The sequence below is a fragment of the Schistocerca serialis genome, chromosome 6 (assembly GCF_023864345.2).
Source record: "Schistocerca serialis cubense isolate TAMUIC-IGC-003099 chromosome 6, iqSchSeri2.2, whole genome shotgun sequence".
NCBI classification, from domain to species: Eukaryota; Metazoa; Arthropoda; class Insecta; order Orthoptera; family Acrididae; genus Schistocerca; species Schistocerca serialis.
This window is the reverse complement of record NC_064643.1, coordinates 158,552,996-158,575,948: the sequence shown is the minus strand read 5'-3', so window position 1 is coordinate 158,575,948 and position 22,953 is coordinate 158,552,996. Positions and strand designations below refer to the sequence as shown.

The following is a 22,953-nucleotide window of genomic DNA, read 5'->3' as shown; positions in this document are numbered from 1 at the left end:
GTTGACTTTCAACTGAATGAATGATGACATATTGTTATGTAGGCGCTTGGTCATCTGGCACTGTGGAAGCAATGACCTTCCCTCCCCTGAAGAGATATTCACTGCTACTCAGGAAGGGAAGGTGACAAGGCGACCTTTTCACTGTACCCATCACAACCAGGTGTAATGCTTTCTGAATCTCTGTTTCATGATCCAAACAGGAAATTGACTGGCTGTTTACTAAAACTGCAAGCAGTTGCCGGTCGGATCCATCACTTACATACAAGCATGAGGGTTTTGTTCCAGACTATGACTACAACTGCATGCCAGCACAGTAGTAAATAAGGGGGTGCAAGAACAGCAGCTGCAACAACCTAGCATAATATGTTCTAGACATGAGGAAAACAATACGGTCGTGTTGTTACCCAAACACTGAGGCTAATCCAGAAAGAGATCATACTGGCTAAATGTATAACAGGTACTGCAGTATGATTCATGGGAACTGTTACCAGGAAATTAATCATAAATTGAAAATAGTATCTACCATTATTGCTAGCTAGGTATTTAGCACAACAATCATTGTTTCAGGCCATAGTCTACATCTAACATGAAGAACACTTGAACACAGTGCAAATCTAATTGATATGATCAAAGTATTGGTAAGTTGTTGGAAAGAGCAAGTGTGGGCATACTAAAAATGAGATTTGACATGAAGAAGTGACCTACAGACAGGTTATTTACCTGGCTTGGCTGTAAATTCTGTAGAATAGGCAGCAGCATCTGGTGTTGCACCAGCTATGGCGGCAGTGAAATATAAAGAAAATCATGATGTGGTTGTTAAAATGAACATTGCTTAATCTGCATAGGAACACCTGATTTCCTCTGCTTGCAACACTTGCTAAACATATGAATCAGTCTGTACAAGAAAGCAGACCAAGATGGATGCCCTAGGGTGAAACTACTTATACTAATGATGTCTTTGTCCTATAAAAGAAGACTTGTCTCCACCAAAATCTAATTCAGACAAAGTACAGGCACAGAATGAGAGTGAGGTGAGGTGTATTCATATTTTTATTAGCTTTCTATATGAAAGAACTACCAAAGTTGTGTATACAGCCTCCTTGGATCTAAACTTATTAGTATATCAAAATTTAATTCATATAACTGCTCCCTTTTAATCTTTATTAATTAAATGGTCCTATTATTTAAGGGAATGCTCTCGATGTTTGTCCTCTGATACAGTTCATCATAATTTTATCATATCAAACTATCATTTTGCTCTCCCTTAAATATTTTTTTTTTCTTTTCTGTTCCAGAGTCTCTCAGGAAATATCCACCAGTACCATTTCTGAACAGAGAATGCAACCAAGACTACAAGATTCCCGACAGTGATGTCATTCTGGAAAAAGGAACTCCAGTAGCGCTGTCTGTGCTGGGCCTACACTATGAACCCAAATATTTCCCTGACCCTGATCGTTTTGATCCTGAGAGGTTCTCCGAAGAAGCCAAAGCTAGGCGACACCCCTATGTCTACCTGCCTTTTGGAGAGGGACCACGCATTTGCATTGGTAAGTAGTAAAGATAAAAAACTCTGTGAGTGTAAGTCTGATGTTGAGGCCTGCACACATTACAAATCAAGGCCACTACTTCATTTCTTTCTACTACATTCCATGAGTCTGATGAGTGTAAGAACAGTGGCACTGTGGTTGCTTCCTACCTATTCAGTCATTCTCTCTCACTGAATTGTGCAGGAGTGTAAGGCTAGTTGTAAAGTTCAGTGTACAATCTTGGTGTCATAAAGTATCACTATCAGGGCAAAAATAACCAGTTATCAGGATCAGAAAGGTCTAAAGAAAACTGTGTTTTGTGAAACTGTGGAGGGTGTGAGACATAAATGGAGTGATGCAGTGTATACGACTGCAAATATTCTCCATATGAGGAAGATGCTCTAGCCTATGCTTCAAATGGAAAACACACAAAGTTTTTCATTGCAAACAAAATGGTTGTGTCCTTATATATTCCACCTCCACCATGTATAAAAATGTGGTCTGTCAAAAGAATACATGACTCAGAGCAGAACTACTGTTGTTGCAGCCAAAAACAAACTACTCATGATTCTTTTGGTCATGGCATCTTGTATTTATGAGCTGGTAGTGTATTGTACTGATTATCATTCATTTTTGTAACCTTTTCAATGAGGACTGCAAGTTTATTTTAATGCTTAACCACCATTTAGAGAATATGTTTGTACGGAGATGTTCATAAATGTATAATATACATACACACACACAAACACACAATCACACACAAAAATAATACCCATAAATACACATACATATATAAATTTAATATGTTGTTGTTGTGGTCTTCAGTCCTGAGACTGGTTTGATGCAGCTCTCCATGCTACTCTATCCTGTGCAAGCTTCTTCATCTCCCAGTACCTACTGCAACCTACATCCTTCTGAATCTGCTTCGTGTATTCATCTATTGGTCTCCCTCTATGATTATTATCCTCTACGCTGCCCTCCAATACTAAACTGGTGATCCCTTGATGCCTCAGAACATGTCCTACCAACCGATCCCTTCTTCTAGTCAAGTTGTGCCACTAACTTCTCTTCTCCCCAATCCTATTCAACACCTCCTCATTAATTATGTGATCTACCCATCTAATCTTCAGCATTCTTCTTTAGCACCACATTTCGAATGCTTCTATTCTCTTCTTGTCTAAACTATTTATCGTCCATGTTTCAGTTCCATACATGGCTACACTCAATACAAATACTTTCAGAAACGACTTCCTGACATTTAAATCTATACTCGATGTTAACAAATTTCTCTTCTTCAGAAACACTTTCCTTCCCATTGCCAGTCTACATTTGATATCCTCTCTACTTCAACCACCATCAGTTATTTTGCTTCCCAAATAGCAAAACTCCTTTACTACTATAAGTGTCTCATTTCCTAATCTAACACCCTCAGCATCACCCGACTTAATTCGACTACATTCCATTATCCTCGTTTTGCTTTTGTTGATGTTCATCTTATATCCTCCTTTCAAGGCACTATCCATTCCATTCAACTGCTCTTCCAAGTCCTTTGCTGTCTCTGACAGAATTACAATGTCATCGGTGAACATCAAAGTTTTTATTTCTTCTCCATGGATTTTAATACCTACTCCGAATTTTTCATTTGTTTCCTTCACTGCTTGCTCAGTATACAGATTGAATAACATCATGGAGAGGCTACAACCCTGTCTCACTCCCTTCCTAACCACTGCTTCCCTTTCACGCCCCTCGACTCTTATAACTGCCATTTGGTTTCTATACAAATTGTAAATAGCCTTTCGCTCCCTGTATTTTACCCCTGCCACCTTCAGAATTTGAAAGAGAGTATTCCAGTCAACATTGTCAAAAGCTTTCTCTAAGTCTACAAATGCTAGAAACGTAGGTTTGCCTATCCTTACTCAAGCTTCTAAGATAAGTCGTAGGGTCAGTATTGCCTCACGTGTTCCAATATTTCCACAGAATCCAAACTGATCTTCCCCTAAGTAGGCTTCTACTAGTTTTTCCATTCATCTGTAATGAATTCGCATTAGTATTTTGCAGCCGTGACTTATTAAACTGATAGTTCGGTGATTTTCACACCTGTCAACACCTGCTTTCTTTGGGATTGGAATTATTATATTCTTTAATGTACATATATGCATTGGTGGAACAGAACGTGAAAAAGGACATCTTGTCTGAGTAGTACAATTTTCAGTACAAGCAAAAAGTTTGATAATGTTTAAAACATCTATTTTCATTTTTTGTATAGTACAGTAATTTACATCATTCTGTCCAATTTGAAACTTGTTTGAATCCAATAGGACTCAATAATACAATTAAAAGCAATCAACATTAGTCTTCTGAAAACAGACCTCTCATCATTATGGAGAAAAAACATTGGGCTGACAAAAAGCCTCTTTTCTAAATCTTCAGCTGCATATGCACTGCTTCACAGAATAGCACCTCCTTAATTTTAGAAGCATTTTAACGACTTCAAATTAGCTTTGTGTAAAAGAAGAGCATTTTGTGAATAAAACAACACCAAACAAGAGAAGTGGTCCATTTTTATATGAGAACTGTAAATGCCTACAAATGCTACCAGTTTGCAGTTGACAGACCTAAAACAACAGCTGACAGTTGTCATTACTGTAGTGATGTAAGCCTACACCTACAACACATGTTAATCCTGCTGGTTCTGCTGTAAATGAAAATGGTGAAGTTGCTGTGAACAGATGTTGTTCCAGTGGTTGTCAGCCTCAAGACTGATGTGATGCAGCTCTCCATGCTACTCTATTCTGTGTGAGTCCTTCATCTCTGAATATTCTGGATCTGCTTAATGTATTCATCTCTTGTTCTCCCCCTATGATTTTTACCCTCCATGCTTCCCTCCAATACTAAATTGGTGGTGATCCCTTGATGTCTCAGAATGTGTCCTATCAATCAGTCCCTTTCTCTAGTCAGGTTGTGCCACAAATTTCTTTTCTCTCCAATTCCATACTGTACCTCCTCTTAGTTTCATGATCAACCCAACTTACCTTCAACATTCTTCTCACCACATTTCAAAAGGCTCTGTTCTCTTCTTGTGTTCATTTTGTGTGTGTGCGTGTGTGTGTGTGTGAGTGTGTGTGTGTGTGTGTGTGTGTGTGTGTGTGTGTTAACAAATTTCTCTTCTTCAGAAATACTTTGCTTGCCATAACCATACCAGCCCTCTCTACTTCGGACAGCATCAGTTATTTCACTGCCCAAAGATCAAAATTCTTCTACTACTTTAAGTGCCTTGTTTCCTAGTCACATGGTTTTAATTTGACTACATTGCATTAACCTTGTTTTAGTTTTGTTTACGTTCATCTTACATTCCCCTTTCAAGACACTGCCCATTCCATTCAACTGTTCCTCCAAGTCTTTTGCTGTCTCTTGCAAAATTACAATACCATTTGAGACTTCAAAGTTTTTAGTTTTTCTTCCTGGACTTTAATTCCTACTCCCAATTTTTATTTGGTTTCCTTTACTGTTCATTTGCTGTACAGGTTGAATAACACTGAGGATAGGCTACAGCCCTGTCTGACTCTCATTCTCAACCACTGGTTTCTTTTCATGCCTTTCAACTCTTATAACTGCAGTCTGGTTTCTGCAGAAATTGTACATAGAGTTTCACTCCCTGTATTTTACCCCAGCCATCTTCAGAATTTCAAAGAGAGTATTCCAGTCAGCAGTGTCGAAAGCTTTCTCCAAGTGTACAAATGATATATGTGTAGGTTTGCTTTCCATAAACTATCTTCTAAGAGAATTCTTAGGGTCAGTATTGTCTTGCATATACCCAAATTGATCTTCCCCAAGATCAGCTTCTACCAGTGTCCCCATTCTTCTATAAAGAATTAATGTTAGCATTTTGTAACCATGGCCTATTAAACTGATAGTGTGGTAATATTCACACCTGTCAGCACCTGATTTCTTTGGAATTGGAATTATTATATTCTTCTTGAAGTCTGAGGGTACGTTGCCTGTCTCTTATATCTTGCACACCAGATCACCCTCCAAAGGTTATCAGTAGTTCCAACAGAATGTCATCTAGTCCCGGGCCTTGTTGTGAATTGGGCCTTTCAGTACTCTGTGAAATTCTTCTTGCAGTATAATATCTCCTACCTCATCTTCATCTAGGTCCTCTTCCATTTCCATAACATTGCCTTCTAGTACATCTCCTTTGTAAAGACATTCTACATACTTCTTCCACCTTTCTACTTTTCCTCCTTTGCTTAGGACAGGTTTTCCACCTCAGCTATAGTTATTTATACAGATGGTTAATTTTCCTGTAGGTGGCATCTATCTTTCCCCTACTGATTTATCCTTCTAAATTCTTTGGAATTGGAATTATTATATTCTTCTTGAAGTCTTAGGGTATGTTGCTTGTCTTATATCTCTAGCCATTCCTGCTTAGCCATTTTGCACTTCCTGTTAATCTCATTTCTTAGACATTTGCAATTCCTTTTGCCTGCTTCATGTACTGCATTTTTATATTTTCTCAACTCATCAATGAAATTCAATACAGCTTGTGTTTCCCAACAAGGAGAATTCATTGAATTCAAAGAACAACTAAAATTTTATCTTCTGGATAACCACTCCTATTGTTTAGAGGAATTTTTTGGCAGTGTGTGACACTTTGTGTTGCGTTTGATTTTACACATTACTCTGCAAACTTTATCTGAAGCACTGGTATAAAGCTTCTTGATAGAATGCCATATGTATCAATTAGACTGTAATCCTTGTATTTTGTTTATATGACTACTATTACTACAGTCATCTGGCTTATAACTGTAGCAGTTGGACCTGACTTTTCTTGTACCTGTCTACACGTGATTGAGATTGTAAGCTGTATGAATTATGACCATTTACAAATGGTTATTACTGAAATCATCTGGCATGTTCTACATCCTAGTGATATATTTGTGTGATGGATCTATGGAAACTAAAAATAAATAAAATAGGTAAATAGATGATAAGGGATCTCAACTCAATCTATTCTGCATGACAGAGCTTGGTGATATGCAACATATGTAAAACCTTAGTTGCTTTATATTCTTGGAGGTATGTATTGTCTATGCAACCAACTAAAGGCAGTTTGTTTGTTGCCATATGTGTAAAAAAGGAAACACGTATTACAGACCACTGATGATTCTTCCCAAATAAATGAAGCAAAAGGCATATGACAATAAATAAACTACCATTAATTGGTTGCGTAGATGGTACATACCTCCCAAGAGTTAATGCATCTTCTTTACAGTAAGTAGCAATCCATATTTTCCTATATTGCTGATACTCCTACCTAGAGTTTGAAAACTTACCTACCTTCTCCTATGTAAAACTGTCATGGCAGGCATGTTATCTGATCCTTTGCTTCAAGTCTGATGGTGGAAGGTTGGTTGCATAGGCCAGTAGTGGATCAGCCCACTACCAGTGAACTAGGATCTGACCTCCCTTCACACTCTATTAGTCTGTAGCACTCTTGCAAAGGCATCTGTCACAGCACATACCTGAAGCCACATCCTGCAGCCACTGAATACATGTAGCTGGACTGTACATGGCATATTTCACTGACATTTCTCAATTAACATGAGTATAGTTTCTCAATTCACTGAGAAACCTCTGATACACATATTACATTGTTGGTTGGGCATATTAATGTTGAGGTCATGATATTAACCTGTTGTCCCACAATTGTCACCTGCATTTCTTCAAATGAAGCGACATTTTTGTTTGTTACTCAGGCTCAAAACGCTTGGAAATTGAAAGTTGATAGCCCTAGTCTCTGTGCTGTGGGAGTTGATATTGTCATTAAAAGAAACACTAGAAGTTTGGAGTCTCCTGCAATAGCAAATTGAACAAGATCTATCTGAAATATATATATATATACTATTAAAGGGAGATTTTGATGACATTTTAAAGAGAGGCATTGTCTCCCTGATGAAGAGGTGCAGCATATGTTGATTCAGCATATCATGATCATGCTTCATACTTAAGATTTCTATACATGTTTCAGGTATGAGGATGGGCCTGCTGCAAACCAAAGTGGGTCTTGTGAACTTACTGTCAAAGTACAGTGTGCAGCCTACACAGAAGACAGTAGCAAAACTTGATTTCCATCCTAGGTCCTCAATCCTCATGACCAAAAGTGGAATCCACATTCAGTTCGTAAAGCGTTCCTAGGAGGACAACACTGAAGAACAATATCATGTCAAAATTCACCCATTTTAGTGTTGTTTATATATGTAAGCACTATGATTCATAGATAGTCCTTACACAGTGGCTTTACTGTATGGAAGACTATTGTGCACAGTTGTGTTGCCCCCAATCTTCAGTATTGTACTTTTAACAGCACATATTATGTTTATGTACTTAATATAAATAAACACAGTTTCTTTATTTCAGTCATAACTACTTATTTAGTTAAAGAAAAATATTATTGCAACTGTTCTTTGTAAGATTCCAAAAAAGGGCAATCACAACAGCCACTATCAGGTGCTGCCATTGAATAGCAACTTTAAACAACTGTCTCCAGGTTGACTGTCCTATCTGACAGATACCGACAGCAGTGCTTTCTCTTTTGTTTTCTCGATGTGATTAATTAATGGTGTGCTTCTGGGTGTTCTGATGAATTTTTCTCTCTTTTTGCTTAAAAGCATACCAATCACCAGTTGCAATGTTGAGGTGCTGCTATGGTGCACAAACGGTACATCAGTTGAACACAGCTCTATGCTTTTGTAAAAGAACATTTTGATGTAATTTTATGAGATAGATATTTACAGAAATGAAATTATTTGAATAATGGAGCTATTTGCTAAAAAAAACTATGGTGACAAAGCATGAAGTTAGTAGTTTGATAGTTCCAAGAATTAGTAATGTTTCTGATGTTCTCAATACCATTCATGTACGACTGTCATATTAATAATATTAAAAATATATTGATATGTTGTGTCTTCTAATTTATTTCAAAAAATTTGCTGCTGCTTTCAAAATACATTTTACTGTGGAATGGCAAATGGTGTCTTCACCATCAGGGTCCATAGGATGAAATTACAACAAATAAACAAACTTTATCATGGTTTGTGGACACAGCAGTGCTTGGAAACAGACAAAATCTGGCATGTGCCTCGATGGCAGTGGAAAACTATGTAAAAATTACACTCAAGTCTGCCAGTGTACAATGCATCATGCAGATTCTACCTTCTCTTTCCTTCTCATTCCATCTGGTAATTCACCCTTGACAAGGGTTCTGGGTGACTTTTCTGAACACTCTCCACATCCTAAAATTCATCAGTCCTTTTCCTTCACTCCTCATCCTTCCCCTTCAACCCTTCTACCAGAAGAAGGAGCCACTGGCTCTGAAAATTAGCAAATTTCAGCACCTATTTATATATGAGTTCTCCTGTCATCACTGGATCATTAGATTGTTTATTGATCCAGTTGCTTATAGATTCTACTTTACAGGATTCACCTTCTTGTGTTGCAAGTTAGTGCATTTTGTATTTAGCAACATAAAGGGTAGGATCTTACACCACTTTCAAAATAAAACAATACATATAATTAAACATTCATTCATCAGATTACATCTTGTCATTGCAGAAGATTAGATTAAACTGAATACTTGTTTTCGAATAACATATAACATTTTCAACCTTGGACGGAGGAAGTCATCTAATATTTGGGCATGGCGATCAGTAATTAATGTTACTCACTGCCATAGAAACCTCCAAAAACATATAGCTCAATGATGCCAAAATGAAGCCATGCAGCCCCACACAGTCATACATCCACAGTGCATGAGTTTCTTATGCAGTTGACAAGGATTACCTTCTGTGTGGTTCTTGACATTTTTGCATTTTACTGAATATTCTATGAAGTTTTGGGATTGCAGCCAGATCATGATGACTTCTTGCCAAAATATTTTGGCTTACAACCATTCAGCCATCTTCTCAGGTGTCCTTGGTGTCCAGTGGCAGACACCTGAAGATCGCTGAATGGTTGCAACCAAAGTATTGTGGCAAAAAGTCAATGTGATCTGGCTGTGGATTACCTTCATTGAGTGGTGTCTAGCAACCATAATTCTGTTTATGTACACCATAATCTAGATTAAAATGAGCCTCACCCAACGTTAGAGTGCTTTTTACATGTGTGGCTTGCCTTCAAAAAGTTCCAAGAAGCACAATGTGAAGGCTCATCAGGCAACTTTATTTTGTTTCTTTAGTTTCTGTACAACCTGCAATTTGCTTGAGTGAAACTGCATGTTATCATGTGTTAAGTGAAACGGGGAATGATCTGCTGCTGTTAACAGCACCAAGTGATGTCTTATAGCAGAACAGTGAGCTCTTCAGATGAGTGCTTCATATGCTGCCCCTCCACTTCCTCCGCAGTCTGCTGCATCCTTTGCTGCCCTGGGATATTCTTTTCTGCACAAGATGCAGTAATCCTGAATTGTTGGACCAACCATACAATCATTTTTAATCATGTCTTTTCAACCTGAGATGGGGATTATAGAGTTGTTGAACAGTGAAGGGAGACTTGTTATTTTTTTAAATACATCAACGGCAAATGCCTGATGTCCAGAATCCCACAAGCCCATAATCAAAAATGGCCATTATTCCTTATTGTAGCAGATGTATACTAATGTATTCTAGCAGACAAAACAGTAATGAAATATTATGTGACTCAAATCTGCTATTCATTCTGTCTCACCATGTACTACTGATGTCCCTTTATCACCTAGACTCAAATGAACTTGTTGCAAGATTTTTGTAACTCTTCAACATTGGAATAATATGTGAAATATTGAAATGAAATTTTAATTCTATTTGCTCTAAATCTTTTTGAAATTGCAGCTCATATTAATTTCATCAGATCCAACAATGTGGTAGAATTCTTACAGGGGAATGGAAGACCAAGGGGAAGATGGTAATGCTTCCTGTTGAAAGTAAGATCCAGAATAACAGTTGAATGAAATGAAATTTCACTTGACATAGATTTGGGATTAAGGTAAAGTAAAGCAAAAGTGAAATATGTAAACAGTTGTAGAAATTAAACCAGTGATTGCACAGTAGCAGAAGAATTTAAATACCTGCATCAAGAAAAAAAGGTTGACATAAAAGGCAGAATAGATGGAAAAAACCTGGTGACTGTTAGTGTGGCACTGATTTTAAAAGCTCATGAAGACAACTCCATTATGATCATGCATGATGAGGGTTAGTAAAAGTCAGAAGATCTCAAAATATAAAATGTATGGCTATGAAACAAGATCAAACCACAAAATTTGAGAGAAAAATACGAAATTTGTACAAAAAATTTAACTTTCATTACCAGATGTGATTAGCAGATCAGTAGATCCATGAGTTTCAGAGCTTAGGTCACTCTAAAATCCACACCTTCTTCTCTGCCATAAGATCAATTGACAATACAAGGAGATATCGGGCTGCAAAGTCCCTTATTACTTAACATGATATTTGATCAAATTACATATTTGAAGCATTTCACTTGTCATGCTGCACAGAGCATATGCAAACGTGATGATGATGATGATGATGATGTTTGGTTTGTGGGGCACTCAACTTTGGCTACCCCATGGGGCCCCAGCCTTTGCAGCATCTTTTCACTTCCATGTTGCATGTCTATCCTCTTACTATTCACCCCCCCCCCCCCTTCCCCCCTCGTACCTAGGGTTTGCATTGTCTGTAGCTGACATAATAACAGTCCCACCACTGTTTTTCATTTTCATTCCCTTTTCCTTTCTTCGTTCACCTTCTCCTATCCTTCCTCCACATTGGTGTATGTGGCTCCTCTTTTCCTTCTTCATCCCTGTGCACTCCTGAAGTCTGGCCCATGTGTCTGATGCATAACAGGTGACTGGGTAACACTTAATTCCCAGCCCCAGGTCAACAGGCAAGGTTCGCACGTACCCTCTGGTACAGACCAGGCCCAGGGAGCTGCTACCTTCCCAAATTGCCAATTGGTCCCTCTGTCAGGTGTTTGGGGGGGTATGAACTGAGGTGTGAACAATCACCTAAGGTGGGTGCACCCCCTTGTGAAGGGGGCCCCAATGGGAAGGAGCACTCCCTCGGAGGCACTGGCGAATTTTCTTGCAATGAGCCAATCATCTTCACAGTTAACATCTACAAACTGTAAACAGAAAGAGGCTCACAGTTCAAAGACCCTGCCAGCTGCATCATGGTTCCTCTTGGTTTCATGTACTGAAAATGGACAGTCTCTTACAAAAGTAAATCTGTTTATTATTCAAAAGGTGTTGATGCAATTGCTGGCCCTGTGAAATGCGGCTCTGGTTTATAGAATGGCATTTTGCTTTTGGAGACTACTTCTGACTCTCAAGCACAACCAGTGCTTGCCACTTTGCTTCTCCACAACTATCCTGTCTGTGCCAAAGCCCATAAATCTCTGAACTCTTCCCATTGTGTTATTTACACTAGGCTGCTTGATGGTCTGACTGAGGTCAAAATCCAAACATACCTCTCTGATCAGGGTGTCATTGCCATCCATTTGGTGATGAAAAAGGTAAATGCATCCTTAGTGCCCACACACTCTCTTTTTCTCATCTTTGATAGAGTGGTGCTTCCATCCAAGATCAAAGCAGGCTATGAAGTTATTACAGTCCGACCGCACATTTCAAACCTAATGCACAGCTACCACTGTCATCGTTTCAACCACACTCGAATGTCTTGTCAGCAGCTGGCCAAATGTGTAACCTGTGGTAGGAATGCATACAAGAGTGATCGGCTGCCTCCTTCTGCCTGCTGTAGCAACTGCAATGGCTACAATGCCACCACCTCTCGAGATTTACCCATGTATCCCAATGAGGGAGCTCTACAGGAGATCTGGGTAAAGGAAAAAGTTCCTTATTCGGTCACTTGAAAGTTCTTCACTAGTCAGAAACCCTGCGTTCTACCATCTGCCTCCTTCTGCCTGCTGTAGCAACTGCAATGGCTACAATGCCACCACCTCTCGAGATTTACCCATGTATCCCAATGAGGGAGGTCTACAGGAGATCTGGGTAAAGGAAAAAGTTCCTTATTCGGTCACTCGAAAGTTCTTCACTAGTCAGAAACCCTGCGTTCTACCATCTGGCACTTATAGTACTGTTCTTGTTACATCTCACTCCATGAAGGACACGGCCATGCAGACATGCGACCTCAAATTCAGCTCTGACATCGTGATATCATGCAGTGTTATGAAAGCATCACTGTCCCCTCATCCAGCTGTGCAACAAGACATCAAAACCGACAAGCCGGAAAGGACAGAAGAAATACTCCCGTAAGGACCTCCTGCATCCCTCCAGCCAGCCAACACCTGAGTCTTCCTCTGCTAACCAGAAAGGCTCAAAGAAGTCCAACAAAGGCAAAAGGTCTTCTTCTCCTTTACTGACTTGAAGATCCTCTTCGATGGTGTCACTATGTGATACCTTTGCCTGGCTGGCCTCCGTGTCGCCAGTGCACACCACCAACCATTTTTCTGTGTTGAAATCCGCAAGCCAACAGCACAAGAAAGCCAACACTTCTGTGGACCTCATGGCGCAGGATCCTCCTTCATCTGTGCCCTGTAGCAGCGAGTCTTCGCAAACACGTCTGACCCTCTTACGCCACCTCAATACTGTCCACCTTTGTGGCATCTGTTTGGCCACTGGTGCCTGTTACCTAGCCTGGTTGAGAGTCTGTATGCAGAAACTGCTGAACTACCACTGTCCTACTGCCATGACTTTCTTCTCAGCAGGTATGCATCCCATTTGTCTGTCATGCATAGCCACCCATCCTATGTCCCCTTCTTTGATGACTCTGATCACCAGTATGGGGCACATCCCTCTTCTCTGTTACCTCCTGGAGTTCACTTTCGGCCCTTGCTCTGGCAGCTTGACATCACACTACATATCCGCCCCCGGTAGCCGAGTGGAAGACCACGATGCATATATTTGCGCAGTTAACCTTGGTAGACAGCAGGTATGGTAGACGGAGGGGTAATTGGAAGATGAACGTCTCCCACCTGTGATACAGAATGCCGACACATGCTGGAGGACGCGTGGCATGGCTGCCTCCGTCGACAAAATTCTTTCAGTTCCGTCCTGCAGTGGTGGATCGAGTGTGCGAAGCCAGTTTTACAGAGGACGTTAATAGGTTACGGGAAGGAAGTTTCTCAATGGCAGCGCATGACCACTGAGTTTTACTTTACGGCTCTCCGGGAACTATTAGCTCAACCACCTACACCAGAACGCCAGACAGCCGTCCTCCGAGTTAAACCAAAGCTGGTACAACTTGCAATGCAGAGGATGGCAGGTACGATGATACGCACGAGGTCACAGGATTTCCTGCCCAATGATGTTCCCTCAATGCATTATGTGATAAAGGAAAGAAGAAGAAGATGCAGGAGTTTAATACATGAGATCGATCTCAGCGATGGCCGTCGTTTTACAACACAAAGGGACATAGCACAGGCGTTCACGGATCATTTTAGCAGATTCTATGCGAGCAACAGGGAGGGTCAGAGGGACCTGGGAAACGTCCTGGAAGAGATCCCAGACATGATGAGTGTGAACGGGGAAGCGGACGGGTTATCTGAAATTACGTGTGAAGAGCTGGAGGAAACAATTACATGAGGTGCTTGCAACAAGTCCCCAGGTCCAGACGGATTCCCGTTGGAATTTTACTGTATCTTTGTGACCCTTATGACACCGATGTGGCTATGTATGTTTAATGAGCTTCTGCGGCAAGAAGTACCGGTTCACATTCAATTTACGGAAGGGCTCATGATACTGATACCGAATCCCCGTGGTGGCAAACAGCCTTGTGATTATCGCCCCTTGACCCTACTTAATAGTGACTACAAGATCTTCATGCGCATCCTGGGAAGTCAAATCAAAAAGTCTCTGGATAATCGAATACATACCGATCAGACTTGTCTTGGCAGCATCAGTAATATCCACACAGCCTTGGGAGACTATCGTGACGTTGTCACACGCATGGCTGCATGCCGCCTTCGGGGGGCGATGGTTGCAGTAGATTTTGATCATGCTTTTGATCATGTGGATCATGTGTACCTCGCGGCGGTGCTGAACACGATGGGTGTCTCACCATTATTGACCAATGCTGTGATGCGGCTGTTGCATGGCACCAGATCAGCGATGGTGGTCAACGGAGGGAGAACTGAGTATTTTAAGATCTTAAGATCAGTGAGACAGGGTTGCCCCTTGTCGATCCTCCTTTATGCGATCGCCTTAGAACCATGCCTCACAGGCCTTCGCCGCCGTCTTACCGGGATCTCCCTACGGCATTTATCATTCAAATGCAGAGCATACGCGGATGATATTGTGTTCCTCGTAGAGAATGAGGGGGAGACTCAAACAGCACTGGATTGACTACAGACGTATGGGATGGCAGCTGGAAGTGTGGTCAACTACCGAAAATCACAATTCATGCATGTGGCATGTGGACTAGAACCAGGAACGGAAGGACCCTTACCTGTGGTGGAAACCCTCCGCTGTTTGGGTATCACCTTTCATAAAGAGACAGCGAGAATGGCTGCGGACAACTGCCGAAGACTGTTACTCAGAATCCGCACGACAGTACGACTAAACGACCTACGGTCGATGGATATGCTGCAGCGAGTGTTACTCGTCAATCTTTATCCCGCGCCCATGATGTGCCACCTGACACACCTTCTCCCCTTGACACGCACGATGGCTATAAGGATTCAGGCAGCTTTTGGGTACTATGTGTGCCTGGGACAACTCTTTAAGGTACAGTACAACACGCTTACCCTCCCAGCGCGAGAGGGGGGAGTTGGTTTAGTGAATGTGCACGAGAAAGTGCGTGTCATGTATATTAATACTATGCTCAAACGGTGGCGCAACAGGAATCACTCGCTTACGGGGACGATCATGAAAGAACTCGTACCAACATCGCATCTTCCTCCAGTCGGTGTTGGCCATATATCGCCCCCTTTAACGTATCTGCACACGTTCATCGTGGAACACAGTTACGTCCGAGAGTGTTTACCAACGACCTGACAGTCAACATCGAAGGTTGTGTACCATCTGCTTCTTCGACAGATTGCCCGGAATAGGGTGGAATGGAAACATCCAGCTGTTAATTGGCACATGGTGTGGCGCACGGTCCACCATCCCCACCTACCTACATCAGTCAGATCAACATGGTACATTGTTGTCAACCGAAAATACCCTACAAATGATAAAAAGTATGCAATACATTTGGCGGATTCACCCTTGTGTCAGCAATGCAGCGTGCTGGATACGGACGACCATGGGCTGGTCTGCGGCGAGGCATTGCCTGTCTGGACTCTCGCAAGAAAGATAATAGCGTTCATGCTGCGCACTATCTATACAGCAGTCTGTTCTGACATAGTATTTTTTCCAGAGGAATCGTATTTTCCGCTTCATAAGACAAACGCAGTGGCGTGGATCACAGGTATGACGGTCCATTACATCTATAGAGACACACATACGAACTTACTGAACGTCCTGGATTACTGGCAATACTTGCAAGCCCACACAAAACTATTACGGCTACAAAAGTACAAGGATTGGTATGCCAATTTCCTAGTAACGGTTTTTGCGGACCCGCCATATACTTGGGGTGAGCTGGGTGCGCAAAGATGAGCGGCGGTGCTTTCGTTGTGAAACCGACCAAGTAAAGTGATCGACTAAGAACACTATGTGAGTATGCGACCTACGAAAAACTCACGCTTGCACAGTTAGCAAATTGATGTACATCAAATTTTGTTTTCATATCTACAAATACTTTCTTTAGGGTGCCGGAGGTGGCCCCACTTTGATTTTGTTGTTATTTCATGCTGCATGGTAGGACAGCAGCGAGGTTCCTTCCAGGACAGTTATCATGTGTCAGGACATACTATGTTTATTTTGTGAATAATAAAGGTTTCTGTTTCTCCTACCTTCCTTCATATAAAAAAAAAATGAATAAATAAATAAACACCCTCACTCCCGAACAAAAAAAAAAAAAAAAAAAAAAAAAAAATGTGGTCAGCGTGACGGAATGTCAATCCTAAGGGCCCGGGTTCGATTCCCAGCTGGGTCGGAGATTTTCTCCTCTCAGGGACTGGGTGTTGTGTTGTCCTAATCATCATCATTTCATCCCCATCGACATGCAAGTTGACAAAATGGCATCAAATCGAAAGACTTGCACCAGGCGAACGGTCTACCTGACGGGAGGCCCTCGTCACATGAAATTATTATCACACTACATGCAACTTTTCCAGTGGGTGTGAACCCTTCACCACCTTGGTTTTGTGTGGCAGCCCATGTTCATCTTGGTCTTCATTCACTTCCTAAAGACACTACTCCACCCTTGCACTATCACCTTTAGGTTCATGACTTTTGCATGGAACTTCATGATAGTACCTTTGAGTACACTGATGGCTCTCGGACTGACCGTGGTGTCGGATGTGCCTTCATCACTGGCGCTGACATTTTTCAGAATCGACTTCCAACACACTGCTCAGTATTTACAGCAGAGCTCTTTGCCCTGTATCAGGCCAAGGAGTACACCTGGCAACACAGGCTTTTCAATTGTGCCCTCTGCTCAGACTCTCTCAGCACCCTTCAAAGTCACTGTGTACTGTACACCGCCCATCCTGTAGTGCAATGGGTCCAGAGAAACTGTCACTTGCTCACTCCTGATGGAGCCACTGAGATATTTATGTGGTCATGTCAGTCTGCCATGAAATGAGGCCACTGATGCTGCTGCCAAGGCTATAGTTCTCATACCTCAGCCCACTAGTTCTAAATTCCCTCTGATGATCTCTGTGTTGCCATCTGTCAGGAGTGGTGTCACTTTGGCATCACCACTGGTCCCCTCTGCATGGGAATAAGCTCCAGGATATTAAGCCCCTCCCAGTGGCTTGGACGGCCTCCTCTTGGCACTCCCGCTGAGAGGAGGTCATTTTAACTATGTTGCGTATTGGGCATTGCCTTCTTAGCCATCACCATTTGTTAAGTGGTGCTCCCCCACCACATGGTGCACATTGCGCCCAAGTTTTAACTGTGTGTCATTTCCTGATGGAATACCCATTTTTTAAACATTTATGTTCCCACATGGGTTTGTCGTTTGAGTCATCAGCTGTTTTAGCAAATGACACATGGGCTTTTGACCGCTTTTACTTTTCATCTGTTGTAGCAATCTGGTGAAGGAAATTTAGTTTTTAGTTCTGGAACTCTGTTTCTCTGTGCTCTACATTTCTGTTTTCAGCTGTCTTCTCTTACATCGATTGGGATTGATGTGTACCATATTTACTCGAATCTAAGCTGCACTTTTTTTCCAGTTTTTGTAATCCAAAAAACCGCATGCGACTTAGAATCGAGTGCAAAGTAAGCGGAAGTTCTGAAAAATGCTGGTAGGTGCCGCCACAACTAACTTCTGTCGTCGAATATATGTAGCGCTACGCAGACATGCTTCACAGGCACAAAGACAAGTACTGGCACCAAAACCTCTGCGTCAGTAAATAAATTAAAAAAAGGTGGAAGACGAGCTTTTTTTTTTCTCCGCCCCGAGTTTCGACCACTGCATTTTCATACATTATCCAACGAAGTAAATACAAATTCCGTATTGTGCCTCTTTGAACGTAGCAGCATTTCAATGTACTACGAAAATCCGACTGGCAAGACTGTTTGGGATATTTGTCAATATGGCCAACTCTGCTTTCTGAATTGTTTCCTAACTGTGAGAAGAAATGGTTGCTAATAGGAACTTTTATGAATTGTGAATCACATACAGTATTCTCTTCACCATAAGAATAATACGAATACAAACATTTTGCCATGTATTCTTTCGTGTTTGCTGCTATCTCATTTAAATCCTGTCCGCCTAATAAACTACGAAACTAGAATGAGACAACAGCAGACGCGGAAGAATATACATACCATGTCATGTTTATATTCGTATTATTCTTATGCCTAATAGTGATACAGTCAGAAATGAAGCACGGCAATTGACTAGATTTTTAAATCTAAGATGACTCTAATTTCTGTGCATAATGTAATGTACTAAAGAGGCGTCTGCAAAGATTTTCAAACGGAAAAAATTTTCGCTAAATTCTCGTTCAGAACATCTTCTATCATACGCAGTCTATTATTTGGTTCTTGTTGATCATTATCAAAGAAAGCAGCAGTGTAAGTAGCAACGAACAGCAGTCTCTTGCCATTGTTTCACTAATGAGACGATTTCTCACTTCGTTTTTTTTTTTAATTGTAAGTGGCGGTAGCGTGCACAAAAGCAAGCCACGCCGCAAGCGGCGACAGGCCGTAAACCCTCATTTTCAGAATGCGACAAACAATGCATGACACAGTACAGTAATGCATTTTCAGCTTTGAGTGACGGAAACACCCATAACAAAGAGAACTGCACTTGTCAGATCAAAGAAAAATAAGCAATCAATTCAAACCAGACAAAGCATGTGAAAAGGAAGGGTACCTGTATAGATACGGACGGAGTGCCTGACGCATAACAACGGCTACCTGGTAAAGCTTAACTGCTAAGCTTACGACTCGAACCAAACTACTACAGCTGTATCGTCGTTCATTCAACTTAAATTGTGTCTCATATTACAATGGACCAACTTTGTTTCAATTTGGAAGTGCGGCCTAAAACTTTTCTCTCCCCTTGAATTTCGAGTCTCAGATTTCAGGTGCGGCTTAGATTCAGGAAAATTTTTTTTCCTCGATTTCGAGTCTCATTTTTCAGGTGCGGCTTAGATTCGAGTGCGGCTTAAATTCGAGTAAATACGGTAGTTGTTTTCTAACTTCTTTCTGTCTTCGTTTTCTATAGTTTGTACATGGGAGCATATGACCCTAGTTATTTTTGCACACTTAAACAAAACAAACAACAATACATTGTGATACACAAATCAACAGACTACAATCTAAGACTCAGCTGTCAATTTATTGACAGTAATACATACTCTAAACTGCCAACATTCTGCTGCTCAGCAAAATTTCTGAATAAGTAACTTACTTATTCAGAATTTGCAAAATTTGCATCACCTTTTATATAATAGAAGTACACACAAATAAAAGAAATAGCACTGTATATGAAGATTCATGATAATCTTATTCAGCAATATAAGAATTTGAAGAAGAAATTTCTAGAAGTTATATTTTTCTGAATTATTTTCTAGTTTGAGGCAAATATGAACTCTAATTAGTTAATATCACACAGCATAGATCTGAAAAGAAAATGTGGCTCCAGACTGAACTGAAATAACAATCAAAAACATATATTGAATTAACAGAGCCACTTAACATTTGATCTTGGAATGTTACAACATACTGCATTCACAGCAAACAGAGTATATTATTCTGTTTTTAATGGCAGCAATCTGTATACATTATACTGAGGTGACAAAAGTCATTTGATACCTCTCAATATTGTGTTGGACCTCCTTTTGCCCAGCGGGATGCAGCTACTCGATGTGGCAGCTACTTGATGTGGCATGGACACAACAATCATTGGAAGTCCTCTACAGAAATACTGAATGATGATGCCACTGCAGCCATCCATAGTTGTGCAGGTGTTGCAAGTGCATGAGCTTGTGCGCAAACTGACCTCTTGATGATGTCCCGTAAATGTTTGAGGGCTGGCCAAATCATTTGCTCTAACTGACCAGAATGTTCCTCAAACCAGTCGTGGCCCAGTGACATGGTACCTTGTCATCCATAAAAAATTCATTATTGAAACCTTCATGGGTTTTCAGCCAAGTGGCGTGGTCTTCTAGCCGCAACGTTTCAATGGATTGCGTATCCATCATCTTCAGGCAAAGTGTCAGGGTGCTGTCTGTCACATGCCTTTGTAGCTGCTGGAATGCTATCAGATTCCGGCCACCAACCAATTATGTGCCAGTGGAATCGCACCAGGCGATTCGCACCACTGGTGGTGGGAGGGACGCTCGTGCGGGCGTCAATTCTCAGCGTCTGTTCATATCAGTGCCCTCCACAGTCCCTTTTGTACTGGAGCGTTCTTGATGAATTTTCCTAACTCCAGGATCCCAAGCTGTACTGAGATGGTAACCACTGTCTTGGTTAATTAAATTTTCATGCAGATGAATCTATACCGCTTCTTTTGTCACAGAATCCCAAAATCTGAACTTCTTTGTTTCTTCAGATTCGAAGGTATGCTTTTCATTGATGCTGTGTTCTGCCACTGTGGACTTGTCAACCTGTCCAAGATGCATGTTTCTTATATGTTACGTACGGCGCTGTGTAGTGCAACAGTTTTAATGATGGTAGCAATGATGGAACCAGTAGTGATGAGGATGAGGTATTTGAATTTATCATCAATAATGACGGCAATGTGTTACATAAAGAAAGAACAATTGAGGATAATATTAGGCCTAATGAAGAGTAAGAGCTTCATGAGAGTGATTATGACGAAGGTAACCATGGTGTCTGCCATTTGACTGTGCCTGATAATTGTTTTGGTAAACAGGATGATAGTTTTTCCAGGGAACAGATTAATGAGGATTTGTTGTACGAAGAAGATCATATGGTAAGTAAAAAGGCAGTGTGGCATCCTGCAATATCAGCAAGTGTATACTGTATAAATGTTAAGTGTTTACTTGATAGTGATTTGAATGGCATTTCACATGCATTTTTTGAGTCTATTAAGAACACAGAGGATATAGTAGTTAAGCATGTTTGTGGAATAAAAATTATTGATTCTACTGGTAAGCTATCAAAAAATGTGAAACGAGAGGTACTATTACTGTGGAATTGGCAGGACAGCTGTTGGAGTGCAATTTCTTGGTGATTCAAAATCTCAGCACAGCAGTGATATTTGGTATCTATGTGATGCTGTGTTTATTCTGGTTTTTGAAATACAATGAAAATAAATTGGTGTCATGGTTAAAGGATTTCTGTCAAATAAATAGGTAAGGTAAAAAGAAAATGAAAGGTGTGAGCATATGTGGAGGAGAAGGTGCAGATTATCTGAAAAATATAATTAACATCTGAAGTAATCAGATCATGTGTCAAATTAATATAATTTGGTGCAGCAGCAGTGGAAATATGCAGTAAAAACAGTCTTGAATACTAGGTCTTAATATTAATTATGATATTATAAAAGTGTTTGTGTTCAGTGCAGTCAGTATATGGAGAAAACTATCTACCTACAAAAGTGTGTCGTAGTACAGCTTCTTCTAACATTAATGAAGTACAACTTTAAACATACTTGCCTGGAATAATGTGTATGAAAGGAATAAGCAATATTTGTATGTATGTCACCCTTCAGGCTAGAATCTCAAGCAGTTTGATGGAATACAGTGAAATAATAGTTTTTCTAAGTGAAGATATTGTCTGATCATTAGTGAGAGTTAAGTTTGCCTTAGCAGTGTTTTTCAGTAGAATCAGTTTTGCATTGGATATGCAGAGCAGGTGTTTATTTATTAGATAATGAAGTAATAATGAAATAACAAAATAATGAATAATGTTAAACTTTAAATGTCTCTGCAGTACCGATATTTTTTGAGAATGCAGTCCACTAGCTAACGAGGTAAGGAATGTAAGTAAAATAATGGAGCTGACAGACATGATTAATGAAAAAGATAACTGGATACAAACAACTGTGGTGTAACTATAATGAGGATCTATTTCTGATCTAGGCAACATTGGGTGCTGTGTACATTGTGCAATTCATGACACTGCAGCTGGGAATGAGAGCTTAACAGAAAGGGCAATACTTTAGTGAGATACAAGTCATATAATGCTGCATTATCAATCTATATGTTATCTGGAAACTTCTATTTGTGTTCTGGGGAAGTTCTGAGGAATTATGAGCTTATAAGTGGTAATACTCGAACAAAGAAAAGTAATTTTGATTTTTTGAGGACTTAATTTTCTGGTTTAATGAATGTAGCACTCAGAGCTGAGTGGAGAAGTAGGGCAATGATTTGGTATAACTTCCATCCCCTTAATTTTGATTTGAGCAGTAATTAATTTATGTGATGGTGACTCTATTTATTTATTTATTTTTCATAATGTAATGGTCAGTAAATCTATGCTAATGCACATCTGAAGTTTTGCAAGAGGTAATGTACATATTTTGGACATTAAGATGATGAGTCTATAAATTATGTGAATTTCAAACCAGGACTTGGTATTTTAGTGATTTTGCAAGTGGAGAAGAAACAAACATCTTTCAAGTTTAATCAGTTTTATACACAGTTATGTCGTACTGAAATGTGCACTTGATTTAAAATTTTTACTAGTCCACACCTTTCATACTGTTTTGGTTGGCAGGAGAGCCAACACCGTGTTACTAGGAGGAGGCCGAAAGGCACGCGTTTTAGCTCACGCAGGATGGCGTGAGGTCTGTAACAGGACAAGGAAATTAGAATTTAGAAAAACGGATGTAGCTGGTGG

At 40.4% G+C, this 22,953-nt stretch overlaps 1 protein-coding gene across 1 annotated transcript in view; it reads left to right on the top strand.

Annotated features, from left to right (window-relative positions):
• Nucleotides 1-7,945, top strand: part of LOC126484456 (cytochrome P450 6k1-like) — a 65,225-nt gene extending 57,280 nt beyond the window's left edge. The window contains exons 7-8 of the mRNA XM_050107977.1: nt 1,296-1,547; nt 7,558-7,945. Of these exons, the coding sequence (XP_049963934.1) occupies nt 1,296-1,547; nt 7,558-7,724 (419 nt within the window). The 3' untranslated portion in view covers nt 7,725-7,945. The remainder of the gene's footprint in view (nt 1-1,295; nt 1,548-7,557) is intronic.
• Nucleotides 7,946-22,953: the final 15,008 nt, after the last annotated feature.